This window comes from Gallus gallus, chromosome 4 (assembly GCF_016699485.2).
Source record: "Gallus gallus isolate bGalGal1 chromosome 4, bGalGal1.mat.broiler.GRCg7b, whole genome shotgun sequence".
In the NCBI taxonomy this organism is placed as follows: Eukaryota; Metazoa; Chordata; class Aves; order Galliformes; family Phasianidae; genus Gallus; species Gallus gallus.
In genome coordinates, this window is record NC_052535.1 from 24,678,336 (window position 1) to 24,694,467 (window position 16,132).

The 16,132-nt window shown below is 36.5% G+C and overlaps 1 protein-coding gene across 8 annotated transcripts in view; it reads left to right on the forward strand.

The window, feature by feature from the left end:
• Positions 1–16,132, forward strand: part of PALLD (palladin, cytoskeletal associated protein) — a 187,558-nt gene that overhangs the window by 65,563 nt on the left and 105,863 nt on the right. For all 8 annotated transcript variants that reach the window (XM_046940708.1, XM_040699532.2, XM_040699531.2 and 5 more), the window contains 7 exons: positions 1,122–1,188; positions 1,820–1,925; positions 2,062–2,136; positions 4,379–4,520; positions 4,836–4,859; positions 11,020–11,139; positions 12,427–12,769. In XM_046940708.1, the coding sequence (XP_046796664.1) occupies positions 1,122–1,188; positions 1,820–1,925; positions 2,062–2,136; positions 4,379–4,520; positions 4,836–4,859; positions 11,020–11,139; positions 12,427–12,769 (877 nt within the window). The remainder of the gene's footprint in view (positions 1–1,121; positions 1,189–1,819; positions 1,926–2,061; positions 2,137–4,378; positions 4,521–4,835; positions 4,860–11,019; positions 11,140–12,426; positions 12,770–16,132) is intronic.

Below are 16,132 nucleotides of genomic sequence, written 5' to 3' on the forward strand. Positions count from 1 at the left end.
AATGTCTAGAATAACTACTGCATACAGAACCAGTAGCTATTAGAAAAAATTAAGGCAATGGGAAAATAAATGCTTTCCCATCTTTTCTTCAAGTGGGTTCAGGGTATTTCCAAACACATCCATTGTATCAAGACTTCCACTGGAAAGAAACATCACTATGTAAATGTCATGTGTAGATTGATAGAAATAGTCTGAAATGTGGAAATAGTGGGTAACAAGTTTAGTCTGGAAATGCCTTCCTACGCTGAGTGCTCTTAATTATGGTTGAAGATTTATTATCTGTATATAAGACATTTGTTTTCCTAAGATTTAAGTTTTAACATTCAAGTAAATGAAATTATACATTTCCAGTAGAATAGAAGTAGTCAGCAATTTTTTTTGTCATATTTGCTTCAAAACAAAGGAATACAGCTAAGGTCCTAGGAGGGCCATGAAGATGATCAGAGGGCTGGAGCACCTCTCCTGCAAAGGCAAGCTGAGGGGGCTGGGCTTGTTCAGCCTGGAGAAGGAGAGGCTGCAAGGAGATCTAATTGCAGCCTCCCAGCATTGAAAAGGGGATTATAAACAGCAGGGGAATCAACTTTTTACAAGGGTAGACAGTGATGGGACAAGGGGGAATGGTTTTAAGCTCAAGGAGGAAAAGTTCAGATTGGATGTCAAGGGGAAGTTTTTTCCAGAGAGAGTGGTGAGGTGCTGGCACAGGCTGCCCAGAGTGGCTCCATCCCTGGAGGTGTTCAAAGCCAGGTTGGATGGGGCCCTGGGCAGCCTCATCTAGTACCAGATCTGGAGGTTGGTGGCCCTGCCTGTGGCAGGGGAGTTGGAACTTGATGATCCTTGGGGTCCCTTCCAACCCAAGCCATTCTATGATTCTATGAAAACAGTTTGAAATTAAATTGGCGTAGGCATAATTTCTGTAACTGTCTAAACTATATAGTTACAGTGTCTTAGCAGATAAACTACTGCTGATTTTCTTATTCCAGAAAATTCTCAACACTTGGAATGTCTTACAGTGCATATTGCAAGTCCCTTGAAGTGTAATGCAGAAGTAGCAAAGCTTTTCCTTTGGAATTTGAACTTAAAAGAAATCAGTAAAAAATTATTGACTATACTTTCTTTTCCAGGTGCCAGTTCCACAGATTCAGAGAGTGAAAGTTTAATTTTCAAATCAAAATCTGGAGCTATGCCACAGTAAGTGGGCGAAATAGAACTAATGATGTTCAAATTTTCTTAATGAGGCACACTGGAAAATCTTTTGTAGTTTTAGAATTGAATAAGCATCTGGGATGTATTTGTGTATGTCTTGTCCTATTCTCTTCTCCTTCTTTCATGTGATATAAATGTGCAGTATTATGACTACAGATTTTATTAATGTGTTTATTCTGTCTAAGAAATCTACCCCCAATACTTCAGTAGTAATCAACTTTTCATATTTAGGAGTAACTTTTAGTTAATCAAACCTTTGTTTGTAATTGCCTAGCCATGTGCCTCCAGAAAAATATGCAGAGGTCTAGAATATATATATATATATGTGTGTGTTAGTTTAACTCTTATAAGACTACTATTCTCTAGACTATGCAAGCATAAAATAGTCAAAGATTGAATTCCAGTCAAGGTTCCTCTGCAGTTGATCTTTTGACTGTTAATGATATATGTAACAGTCTTATAGCCAAAACGAGAACATAAGATGGTTATGCAGATATGAGTGTGTACTCAACACCAGTTGAATAAAAATATCGAAGATATGGAAAATACAAGGTGGCTTATTAGTTACAAACTAACTTCGTATCTTATAAACTGTTGTATTGTTTTTCTTTCTCAGAGCCCAGAAGAAAACCACCTCTGTTTCCCTGACAATAGGATCTTCTTCACCAAAGTCTGGAGTCACCACAGCTGTAATACAACCCATCTCTGTGCCCAGTCAGCAGGTATTTCCAGACATTTTTAAATAGCAGATTAAAACCATTAATTTTTGAATTTGTATTATTGAATATGTATATAGAGATGATGTTATCCAGACATCATATTCTTTGCATTTCATAGTTTTGTTGCAATACTTTGCAGGTCCAAAGCCCTACTTCATACCTGCACCACCTGGATGGATCTAAGCCTATCAATTCTGCACTCATTTTTACTAAGGTATGGTTTATCCATCATGATTTTTATAAGGTATTCATTTAGTCCAGAAGGAAAATCAAAAAGTTATTATCATAAAGCAGGAGTCTCTGATCAGATTTAAAAAATTGCAGATTTTATTAGGTAGGTCCTTTTCTGTATAAAGACATTCTAAGGTAATACTTTTCCAATGACACAATGAGGTTCTTATGCCTTCTACCCCGTTAATATCACTAGAGGAATTACATGAATATTCTATATGGGTTTGCCTTATAACCAGGACTGTCCTCCAGTGGGAAATCTTTGGTAAATTAAAAACAAGATAGGAGCCAGTTGCACATCATAATCATGATAATCCATCCACTGTCAGAACGGATAACACAGGTTGGTTTTTTTAATTTGGTTCAGTTAAAAAGAATTTAATCACCATTTGTTAAAATTGAAATGAAAAAGAAGAAGGTATGAGAGCTTCTCTGAAAGTAATCCCTCCTTTTTTGTTATGTTGTCCCATGACACCAGAGGCAGATGTTGGTGGTATAGCATTAGAGACAGAGCCTTCCCACCAGTATTCCATTGCATTTTGTTGCCGTGTGACAGATGGCAGCAGAGGGGCAGTTTCACAAATTGGTGTCTGACGTGGACACGCGTATGAAGCAAAGGTGTGTCACTGAATCCTTCCATGTGGAAAAAAATGGCACCCACTGACATTATCGACAGTCACTGAATGTTTATGGAGACCAAACAGTGGATGTGTGCACAGTGAGGCAGTGGGTGGTGTGTTTCAGCAGTGGTGACAGTGACAGTGGGTCACCTCCGCTGGCCCAGATTTTTACAAGCACAGCATGCAGGCATTTGCTCACTGCTGGCAAAAATGCATAGCTAATGGCGGTAACTATGTTGATAAATTGTGTTTCATAGCTGGGTATTTATTCTATCAAATAGTGTTGTGCTCTTTGTATCTGGTGTATTTTCCATGGAAATAAATAGGAGGCATTACTTTTGGAGCGATGTACTTCTGGTAATTACTTCACAAAAACAGTTCGACTTAAGATCATATGGAACAGCAAATAGTTCTGCCTAAACTAAGAAAAGCCCTGTTCTCCACCGCTTTATATCTTCATTCCAACATATCCATTTCTCATGGCAGAAAAGATCTGATTCTGTTCATTGGAATTCTGCACTCATACTGCAGTTACCACAGGAGGGTGAATAAAGAAGGTGCAAGGAATTAGAGAGTACAGTTTCTGCAAGGTGGGGAGCCAGGCAACTTCCAATAAGAGGAGGAAATACGAGAAGCCTAGCTCAGACACTCAGAAATCACCAAAATCCCACTGTTACCTTCCGGTTTTCATCTCCCTTATCCCTGAAATCCAGTATTAACTGGTTTAAGCCAGCTGGCATATACCAAACAAGGTCCACTTTAATTACAGAAGGAGTGAACCACTTATTATGCAGCTTCCTTACACAAATTCAGGGAACAACTCAAAAGATTGCAGGTTTCCATGTTATAAAATTCTCATCAATTCGATTAAAAGGAGACTTAAAAATAGTAAGTAGGGATAATGCTGAGCTTCAAAGTTCAAAAGCGATGCTGCATCAATCCCTAAAACTTTATTAAAACTTCATTAATAATGGGAAAGGGAATGAGACAGCCAGTAGAGTAAAGAAGGCTCTTTGCTTTATAACCTTCTGATGGATAACAAAGGCAAACACAGTGACTTTCTCCTGTCAGCTCTGTTACGTAAAGTACTGAGGTTCTCCTCTCTTCTAGTGGTCTTCACCAAGAGTCCTTCATATGTATGCAGCAATTCAATACAGCCATAATACTGCCTCAGAAGCTATCCAACACATGCTAATATATCCTAATCTGTCATTTACTATTGCTTGGGTGGTTATAACTGGCTCGGAAAAAAAGCAATTATGCATTTTAGAGGTTGACCTGAAAGCAGCACAGCTGTTCTCTCAAGACCATGTCAGTCACTGTGCACCTAGTTGCAGATTTTCATTCTGTCTTGTGGAAGTAGGAGGAATGCCGAGACCATAACTATCCACTTCTTGTGGTCTAAGAAATTAAATACTTCTACAGTATAGTATGCGGTATAGACTATTCAGTCTTTTTTAGGTGATACATTAAATGTAATCAGAGTGAAAGTAATGTTCACAGAACATGACTGTTGCAAAAAAGAAGACAAGATGGTAACGCAAGGACATTTTTTAGAATGTAAAATGCTCCTGGTTCATTTGAATTGTGATTGCTTTATTTCAGGAGCTACAAAACTCCACAGCATCTGAGGGACAAGTAGTGGTATTGGAATGCAGGGTGAGAGGACCCCCTCCCATTCATGTTAAGTGGTTTCGACAGGGCATTGAAATTCAAGATTCTCCAGACTTCAGAATTCTCCAAAAAAGTAAGGCAATGACTGAAGAGGCCACTTTTGATATGGGACACCTTGGGGAGGGTGGAATAATAATGAAATTTATTTTGGATAGAGTCCACTCTTCCTCACCTTTCAGTGATTATAATGGCTAAAGGCTAGTAGTAATAATTGACTACTGCTACCAATGCAACCTTTAGTCATATTTATTTTGTAATGTTTCTGCAAAGATTCTGTACTTGTCTACAAGATTTCAGTACGTGTTCATTCAGTATACTGTTGTTTATTAGCATAATCTCTAACATTATTTTTCTTGTTTGTTTCCCCTTTTTATGATGTGATATGCAGAGCCACGATCTGCAACTGAACCTGGTAAGAATCATATAAAAAATGTCTCTTGATTCACTAGCTCTTTGAGTTTGTATAGAAGCTGTAAATATAAAAAGATTTCTGCTGAGCATTGGTAATATGAAACCCCCTTAAAGACAATGTTTCTTTATCACACCTTCCATACTCTACACTGGGCTTTACATCAATTCCTTTATAAGTTAAACAGTAAATTCCATTTAGACCAGTAAGGAGAGCCTCACAGCCAAAACTTTTGAGCAAGTTTTATTCTCAGAAAATGAGTAATTTCCATGCTACAGAGGATGAAAAAAGTATCCCACAAAGTTCTATGACACAAATTGTACGTGTTTCATAACACCCAACCACTAAATGCTAGTTCTGCCAGTGTAGGTTGACAGATGTGAGCTGTCTTTGATTCTCCAGAAGAAAGGCACATTGAGTTTTCTAGCCTTTTTATGAGACAAAAGTTCTACATTTCAGCAAGCAAGCAAGAAGTGTTCTTCCAACTACAGGTTTTCTCTGGCTGCTTCCTTTGCATTTACATGCTGTTGTAGTTCCTTGAATAATAAGTAGAGATGCTAAAAGACTGAGAACGCTTCATCTTTGTGTTAGTATTCCTAAGTCAATCAACAGGTAGAAGTAGAGCAGTGGTGAAGTCTTACTACACCACTTTACTTAAGAGGGTGACTAGTTGTACTCAAACATGCATGGATTTGGAGAGAGATTTAATAACAGAGTAGAAAAAATATTTTAGATGTGGACATTCCCAAGGAGTGTCTTTGTTCTGAAGGACATTAGCTATGTGTGCATGTTTTGAACTTTGAGGAGTTGCACTGGCAGTCCTGAGTGCACAGGGAACAGACTTAGCAATGATGTTTGTAAATTAGCAGTGCTGCTGTTGAGGGTATGGGCTAAGGAAAAGCAGTGAAGGGTTAATCCTAGAAGGAATGTGGCTTTCTGTAAGCATTCATGGAAAGGAGAAGAGTGAAAGAGGGAAAAAAAGTTTCTCCTTTCTCAGTTATTCACTGATTTTCTTACTGTTTCACAAAATTATTTCCTTGTAGTACCTAATTTTATTTTGCTGAATGGTGCCTAGCTTGAAGACTCTGGGAGAGGATAACTCATAGTTTTAAGTCTTGTAGTATATAAGCAACTTTCAGCTATCTAAAATGTATGTATTTCAGTTTGGTATTTTGTTTTCCCTGGATTAATTGAGCTAAGTGCTCACAAGTAAACTTCCATTTTTTGTGTGTTGATAGTTCCTAGTAAGCCCCATCAAATACTGTACAGTGTCTTACATTCCACTAAAATCAGTAACAGCACACTTGTCAGCTTATTTGTGCAGAAGTCGATTCTGCATGCAAAGGGGATGCAAATTAATAAAGTTTGGGCAAAATGTTTCCTTATGATGTAGACAAGCAGTGTCTTGAGTATAATATTAGTAGTAAGTTACACTATTGTTTAGGATGTCATCAAGAGTCTTGAAATTTTTGGAGCAGGAAGTTGGATGGCTTTCAGAAACATAGTAGGTTTTCATGCTGGTACAACACTGGTTTATAATGCAATTTGTATTCTAAGAAACCAGACAAAATAATATCAGCAGAGGAAATTTCTCATAAGCAAACACACTACTGCTTTGTACAGATGGTGAGGATGTATGCGAGACTGAACAGAGAGATCAACATGCCTATGCTAGAAGAGTATCGATAATTTTGGGAGATTGGTATGATTGCTAAAACTATTTCCATGTGTATATCTTTGGTTGAATTTTGCATAAATTATAACAAGTTGCAGTGCGACTTTGTTAGTTGTGAACTGAAGTCCAGATGTCAATAAATACAGTGTTAAAAGACATTGGTTATCCTTTCTTAGGTCAGTGTTAATGATTTAAAAGAGAATTTTTCCATGAACTCTCACAAATAAGAGATTAGGAAGCAAGAGGGTTTTCTATGCTATAGGTTTTTGGAGTTTTTTAGGGTGGATTTTTTGTTTTGCTTTGTTTTTTGGTACATTCCATCTACCCTAATGTATTTTACACTCTTCATTCTGTCTAGACAGAAATCAGTTTGCATCACAAATCCCTGCAGACTGCTTTGTGAATTAATAGTTAGTCAGATTACTTAAAGCCAACACCGCAGTTTGTCTCATTACCTGCTCTGTACTTCTTTCTTTGACATTCTGACTTCATACTGATTGAATCCTCCAAAGAACTGGCTGCCTGAGAATGAAATAGCCTATGGAATCGTTTGCCAGCTGTTGATATTTTGACCATTACTCAGCTGTCTGGAGTCAGCCGCAAACTGTATTGAATTACATTTAAAACAATGGTCTGATGGCATGTAAGAAGAAAACTATATGAAGTAATTATTCTTAAATTGCCAGGGAATTGCCACATGTACATGGTGTTTTTTGTTTGTTTTTATTTTTCTGAGACACAATTCCTGATGTGTTCACCAAAAGCATCTCTAAAGACAGTCATCATTTCTCTTGGATTGTGCTTTCTTTTTTCCTGTCTGGCTGCTGCATCCCAAAGTTCCACCTCTAGTAACTCACTCCCTTAGAAATCCCCCTTTCATTCTTGCACAATGTTTGACACTCAAAATATATGTAAATATTTCAGAACTCCTTCCCCTAGGAAAATGAGCTTTCTGATAGCTGATGAAATTCAGTGCACAGAAGTTTCAGTAGGTCAGTGTACGCGTACAACCTTTGCATAGTTTAGAGAGAACAAGGGAACCACGACTACAGTCTGAATATCTCTCTCACTACTTTCGCTGTTCCCAGTGTTCAGCCAGTGCATCAATTCAGAGCATCCAATTATTTCCCATAACTGGAGTCAGCACCTCGCGTGTCCCGGTTTCGGCGCAGGCAGTGTTCGGAGCGCACAGCTGTGCTGGGAGCACTGGGGGCCAGGCCTGGCTGCTTGGCCGTGGGGCTACTAGCAAGAGAGCCTACTTGTTCCTCAGGACTGTTACGTGCCTTGCAACGTAGGAAGCTAAGGATCACATGTGGAGGTGAAGATGCAGCTGTAGGAAATACTCTATGTTTAACATGATACATAGAAATATTCTGAAGTGAATACATCACCAGTGATGAAATCCGTGAAGTTCAGTCTTAGCAAAGAATATTCTTCTTAACAGATTCATGAACTATTATAGGATCACTCTGTAAAATGTAATCTTTCTAAGCAACTGACAAAATAGTCGAGTGCTTGCATGTCTAAACATTTTATGTTTCAGTGCACAGAGTGCTTTTGTATTAGTTTAGTCAAGTGTTAAATATGTTTTAAGGCCCTGAGAACAGCATTTCAGAGCTGCTTTCTGGAACCCATTTTTGTGATGAAATTATTTGTTAGTTGATGATTACCGGGAAGGAGAACAGACATCTTCAGATCATCAGATGCTACTCAGCGCAGCAACAGAAAGAAAACTAATTATATAATCAGGATCTAAAACTAGAAAAATACTTGGAGCATTCTGTATCCATATAACGTTCCAGAATTCTTATGTCAAACCAGTATTTTATTTCTACCTTTTCCACAATGGCAAGCCTTTCAGCAATGACCCCGAAGGTCAGCAATTCTTGATTTGGGCATGATGGCAAAATGACTAAAGAAAATGGTGGTGTGTTGCTCCCACATGCTTTTAGCCTAATCTACCTTTTAATTAGTTCTCTCTCTCTCTCCTTTTCTTTTCTTTTTTCTATTTTAAAATTCTTTTAATTATTTATTTTTTAATAATGCTTTTATTTTAGTTGGTTTTCTCATGATTGAGTAGAAAATACATTTTAGCTTGCACATCCAGCTAGGTAGACTGAGTTTTAAGCATCCATTATTTTCATTACAGATTTAATATAATTTTCTCTTGCAGGTATTACTTCAGTTTAACTTGCATAATTTTCCAATATACTGCTTCAGTAAACAAGCCATATCACAGTTGAATCCGTTAGAATTCTTATATCACTGAAAAGTAAAGATCTGCCCATCTCACGTGATCATACTTGCAAAACTGAAAGAACAGTATGAATTAGCTATGCTGTGTGGAAAATGGAAATTCCACCGGTTGTTATATTTTGTAGTACCTTTGCCCTCATTCAAATAGCAGTTCTTAGCATGGTGAAAATTATTTTCTTTCACCCAGCTTTCAGAATTCTGTTGTTCATTTAACAGGAAACTAGAAGGCTGCATGTATCAGATTGCGTCCCCAGAGCCACTTCAATCCAGGAGTATGCACGTGTGCTTAAACTGCTTAGGACACACTAAGACTGAAAAAAGCTTATCTCAGTAGTTCAAAAACTAGCTTGTGTTACTCATTACTTTCCTGATAAGAGCTTTCATGAGTCATTTAATCTTCATCTAGGTCAGATAAGACCCAGTGTGCTACAGTATTACCAGACATGCCTCTTACAGCTACACAGAATGACTGGTTTGTGTTGCCAAAAAAAAAACCAACCCACCATGTTCTGCTGTCTGAAAATCAGCTCTGTGCCAAGTCTTTAGTTAGTCATTCATTTTTAGTCCATTTCCAGTACACTAAGTTCTTGGATGCATTGTCATTTATAACTGGAAATATTCCATAATTTTTTTGTTAACTTTCTAAATGAGACACCGGTTTGCCCATCTGCAGTGACAACTACGAAAAAGAGAAAAAAACAAAACAAAACAAAAACAAAGCAACAAGAACAACAACAACAACAAAAAAACTATAAAATGCCTTCATTGTTTAATCTAAAAGAAATGAGGCTGGTCCTACTGAATGTCTCGTACGGAATACTTTTCATCTGAAAATTAATGGAGTTTGAAGCATTTTACTGCACTTTTCACTTTGCTTTTATTTGCTATATTCCACTGATTATTTTACTTTTTTATATCTGGGATCCCATGCAAATGTCTTCAAAACACTTTCTTTCTTTCTTTCTTTCTTTCTTTCTTTCTTTCTTTCTTTCTTTCTTTCTTTCTTTCTTTCTTTCTTTCTTTCTTTCTTTCTTTCCTTCTTTCCTTCTTTCCTTCTTTCCTTCTTTCCTTCTTTCCTTCTTTCTTTCCTTCTTTCCTTCTTTCCTTCTTTTTAATGAAGTAGAGTTCTGTTAAACTTTGAAATATGTTTTTAATCGAGTGCTTTTCTGTGATTGGTTTTTAGACTAGAAAATGAGCTTAATCAAAAGGAAATCCTGATTAATTAATGAAACATGACTTAACAGTGTCCAAGATTAAAGTTCGGTAGGCATGTTGTGTAAATTCTAAGATGATTTAGATTAGCTACACTGTGAGTCTTTTTAAGATTGGCATACATTTAGAATTACAGATGAGATGAAGTGACTTCTCTGAAGAATCTGGAAAAATAGCATGTAGATAATTAAATATGTTCATAATAAGAGCACAGAATGGATTTAGAAAATATTATCTTGAGGCTCAACCTGAAATATGAATAGCCCATCTTTTGTGGAAGTTTCCTGAACAGAGCTCTGGTATAATCAAGACAGGAAGCATATATGAGATGATGGTGTATCAAAGCAGAACAGATTTTCAACAGCTCCAGAATATGTCTGTGTCCCAGAATTCTGAAGAATTTCAGAGGATGCTGTTTTGTCCTATATTTTCTATGCATCCATCCCTCCCTCTTGTGCAGAAATGGAAATCATCCTTTCAAACTCTACGTAAGGGGCATACCTTGTGCATGCAGAGTTGTTAATTCTGGTCAGTTTGCATAGAAAATTCAATTTAAAGTGATGACAAAATACTTTCTGGCTTTACTGGGAATGGGGTTTGATCTGAACTGTTTCATTAAATAAGAAAATTTAAGGGAAAGAAGCAATGATGTGATACTCATACTAGTGGCATTATTTAGGTCGTAGATTCAAGAAGAGCTTACAAGTTCTAATTGTATATAGAAACCATTAAATTGATTTGTATGAATTAGTATGTGTTCTGCATAAAAAATATTCCATGTGTAAAATAACTGCAGACTAGTAATTGCAAAATTATGCTTCAGAACATTATATTTGAAGACCTAGATTGGTAGATTTACTTGTTTTTGCATACAAAGTGATTTTCACTGAAGCCATGTCCTTTGGAAGCCCAGCATTTGGCTAAGGAGTACTTCATGGTGTTCTTCTAACATGCAATGCAAAACATTACATGGTTCCTCAAGCAGCTTATAATGTGGTTTATTTTTCTGTTTATTTCCAGAAGAGATATGTACTCTTGTAATTGCAGAAACTTTTCCTGAAGATTCAGGACTTTTCACATGCACAGCAACAAATGAATATGGTTCAGTAACAAGCAGCGCACAACTAACTGTCTGCTCAGGTATGTGACAAAAGGAAAGAGGAGGGTAATCATGGGTCTTAGATAATTAATTTATCCATGATGTCTACTTCATTTGTAGAAAAAAGCTGCCATAATACAGGGGTCCCTTTTTCAGATCTCCATCTCACTCTCTGAATGCTCCCGCAGCACTGACTGATATAATTTGAATATATAAAAGTAGCAGTTGGATGGGGGATGGATGAACGTGATTTTATTCATTCTCAGATAGCGTTGAGATCGATCCCTAGAGATCTGTTTCAAAAGTTGAACTACTGATAGAGTGAAGCATCATCTCAGCGTTGCTTTTCTCTAGAGGACAGCAAACAAAAGGTGTTAGTCAAGCAGTTGGCATATTTCCAGTGAGATTGACGATAAAGCACTGCATCCTTTAAAAAAAAAAAGAAAATATCATATAATAACTCCAGCAGATACATGGAAGCCTCACGTAAATGAATGAAACTGGTCTTATTTTTGTCCTAGACTTGCTATTCAGAAAGCAGAAACCATTTGAGTGAAGTGATTACAAAGCTAAAAACTTGACCTCCCCTACTGCTACTATTGGTGCAAGCAGCCAAGAGTAATCTGACACCTCTTTCTAACTTACATTGCTATCTGTCAATGTTTATATGAATATTTATAAATCATACTGTCTACCTCAGATTGTTCAAACTGAATTTTTATGTTGACTCACCTCCTAGCTTAGTATTTTTATTCATGTAAAATACATTTAAAAAGTGCCTGCTACGAGCTTGGCTGATGTTTAAGCTTTAGGCTTCTGGGACTAGATGGCAGCAAAGGCAAAATGAAAATAGATGAAACTTTGCTACTGAAGGTGGCATATGCCTTTTGTAAAACACAGAACTTTGTTCATGTTATGTTTAGTTTTGTAGTATGTTTACATACAGACTGCACTAACCCAGCTGCCATTGTCAATGTGCTATGTATAAATACCTCCTTCAGAGTTTTACAATAATTTGTTTTTAAATGATGCTAACAGTCCAGGAGGAGGGAATGCTGTTTCAGCTGTTGTTGTTCCATAGGCCATCTCAGTTAGTGAGTGAACTTATGGAACAGATTGCGAAGTATCTAGAAGGTTTCTTATTCAGGAAGTCCAAAAGTGAATAGCCAGTCACACGTCTAATTCGGGATAAATTATCAACAGATCTAGAAAAGTACCTCTACAAAAGCAAAGTGATGTCACTTTTAACAAGCTCAATGTACAGCATGTCTGTACCATCTACTTAATTCATGACTTGTCAGAGAGATATTCTTCTTGATTTCTTTTAGCCAACTCAGAAAACTCCAGTCATGAGTCACTGACAAGAAAATCCAACAGTGATGATTTCCACCATTTCCCACCACTTCCTCCAACTGAATTTAGCTCTCTTGAGCTTTCTCCTACGAAACACATGGAGACCCACCAAATAAATAACACTGAATTGAGATCTGGAGTGACAGCCCTTCAATTAGATCTCAGTTCATCTGAGGAAAAAACAAATGGTATCCATCCCATTCATGGAGTAAATGGAATGATTAACAGCAAGCCAAATGGTGATAAGCCCATCTCATCTCCAGCTGTCTTGCTTTCACCTGCAAAGGAGCCACCACCTGTGCTTGCCAAACCAAAGCTGTGAGTATTTTGCTTTGCTTTGCTTTGCTTTCTTTTCCTATAAACTTGTTATCTGTTGAAAGTAAATTTTTGCCAGGAGTAAGTTACCCTTAGACAAATAGCAGAAGATGAGTAAGCCTTTCTATTGAACAAATCTCCTTATTACTTCTTATTGCTGTAATTTATATCCCAAAGATCTGAGTATATAATTTTTTTCATAGTACTATATGAAAGGGAAACGCATTGTTGTATACACCAAGTTCTATATGAAGTTGCTAAAAAAGTAATATGTATTAGTGTCTGTTGTTCTGCTCTTTTTCCTTAGTCACTGTGTCCAGATGTCATAGTGGCCTGAGATTCTTGTATGCTATTCATTTTTCAACACTGTTTAGCCATATTTATTATATTTTCTTTTCTGTTTTTTTTTTCTTTCTTTTTTGGCAATGGATTTTCAGGTGTGTATTAGTTGTATAATTTCTTCTATTATGTTTAGCATCCAACTGATTCTGCTGTCTCCTGTAACTGAAAATGAAAAGCCTAAGGAAGGGAGAAAGGGGAAAAAAAAACACAACATATCTTTTCCTTATTTTAGCAATACATTCTTATGTAAAAGTGGGTTTTCACTGTTAATTTATGGTTTTATTTTAGTACTGGGAAAATTCTACTTTTCTATTACCCTCAAGAATTTCTGCAGTGTGACAAAGGAGTAAAAATGCTATTTATTTTCAATTGCATTGATAATTAGAAGAGGTCATTAATTATTTTTTTTGAAAAAAAACTCAAATATGGTCTTCAAGCTTAGCAAGGTCATTTTGCTAAATCTCATGTTTTCACAGGATATCCTTCAAAACATAAAAAATACTGTTTTTTTTAGCAACTATTTACTACATCTTCCTGATCTTGAGGACACAGAAACACATGCCTAAGGGAGCAAATTGGCAGGGCTCCATCTCTGCATTCACTACCTTTTTCTTTCTGTTGGTCATTATCATTCTAAGCAGCCTTTGACAACTGCAGAAGAGAAGGAGGAATAAAAGAAGCAGAAAGACAGAATGGTGGAATATTTAGTGGCAATTGCATATATGGGAGGTGTGGACTGACCCAGGTGATCCTCTACCCATCTCATTCATTGCAAGACCCATTTGTCGGGGAAGGAGATAGCATCTTGGGTAAAATAATTAAAAGCAAATTTCACACCAAAGCTTTTTCCCAGAAGTGCTGTTGTCCTAGGTAAAGGAGAGAAAGTTGTGTAATAGACTTTATGTTGTATGATGTCTGCTCCTACTTCTTTGCTTTAAAAAACAGAGTAAAATCACTGTCTAATGATTTCACCAAAGATGTCATTGAACGTTATCAAGCAAATACAAATAAGAACAACTGAAGTAGTACTGGCTAGCAGAAGATAGTAGATATCTTAACCAAGTTGGACGTAACTTCCAATTTGAGCTTAAGATAAAAGATTTTCTTGGTGTTCAATGAACATAATCTTTATCTAAAAGAACACAAAGCAGTTAGTGGTTTTATAAGGAAAATGAGTGGTTTAGGTGCTTAGTTCTTAGACTGACATCATGACTACTTGTAGCCAAACTTTTGACACGGTCAGAGATGCAAAGGAGCCTGGATTTTGATTTCAGTTAGTTGTTAAGTCCTCTGTGGATTAGATGGGTTTTTACTGTTGAGGATGAGGTGTTGGAATGGCTATAAGGATGCATTCTGGAGCACTGAAATATGATATTACTACCAGCTCACAAACTTGGTTTTACCAAGAATTTACTACTTGTTACTGCGAAAACAGTCAATATCAAGTGCTTTACTACCATGGAATTTTAAAAGACAGTAGTGCTAAATATTGTCAAAATGCACAATATTTTATCATGCCTTGTTTGCAACATGAATTTACGTAGAGAAAAGAGAAAGAGCTGTTGAACTGACAACAAAAAAACAAATTTCTGTAGTTTTGATCTCTGCTGCTGTGTCCTGTTTGGGGAATTTGAGCAGCTAGCATGCACTGGACTTTTCCAGGTAATAGTGGTTAAAAATTGAAAGAAGTAAGATTCCAGTTTATGAATTTATCATTGGTATTTTCTTCAACAGTTGGATCTTTGCTGGTTTTTTTTCTGACTTTTGATTTTTAGAAATGTATTCAAGAAGTATTAAAAAGAAAAAAAACCAGAAGAAACATAATTTAAAAAGAAATCTAGGAGTCTATATGTGGCATCACTAATAGTTTGTGAGTATAGCTAGTTAATCGGTATAGCTGAGACTATTATTAAAAAAGTTTCTTAAATATAAGAAGTAAATCAGGCAAATATGTATCGAGATCGCTGCTGCGTGAGTAGATGGAACTTCCTTAATTAAAGACACGTGTGTTCATGCTGGTGTGAATGTAATACTATTACTTGAGCTGAATTATTTGTCACTTATGTCTCCATGCCTCAGCTGCTGAGATTTGTCTTCCATAATTTCTTTTGTTTTGTAAACAATGTCTCAGACATTTTTTAACAAGCAGGTTTAGTTCCACCATTTCTTGAATGTCTCTTATGGTCCTTATTAAACTCTTTGTTTCACTATTTTTTACCCTTCATTGGAATTACCCTTCACTTGATCTTCCCGATAGCAATTTGCTTTATTTTAAATTTAGTTGTACTTCTCTGGGGCTTTAAGGATACGATACAAAACTATTATACCTTTAAAAACTGTTAGATGTATGCAAGTAGTAAGTCACTATTTAGACCATATTAGGAAGAGTTAGGAAAAAAAGCCAACACATAAGAATAGCCAGCAATCCAGTGGTTAAGGCCTTGGAACAGACTGAAGGCAGGTGTAAGTCTGGAGCTTGCCTAATGGAGCCTGAGGTGCTGAAGCTCAGAGAACAGGTATTTGTATTTGCAGCTTTCAAAGCTTCAGGTTTGCTCTTATATGGAAGAGCAACATTTTGGAATTGGTGGAAAACTTTTCTATTTAATTCTACTAATGTATATGTTAATGTCATTTTCTTAAGCAGCCTTACCTGGGGAAGAACAACCACAAAAATGTTCAGCTTGAATGTTGGGCACTGATTTATGCTTTTGTTTTTAAGTTATTGCATCTTTGGATGAAAACACAGATAGAAAAACAGGTGTTCTTGTGTAGTTTGAAAGACACCCAGAGCAGAGCTCTGGTACCTTTATTTGTATGAAATAAAAAGTAATGGAGCGTTTCCGATCTATGGAAAGATAATCCACGTCTCTTACGTGATTTAACACTGAATTATGTGCTAGTGGGTTTTCTGTACCTCTCCAAAAGTCCTTTTTCTTTCTTTGTTCCTTTCTTTTTTTCTTTCTTTCTTTCTTTTTTTAAGTAGGTATTAATAATTTTGAACTGGAATTGTCAATCAGAAATATA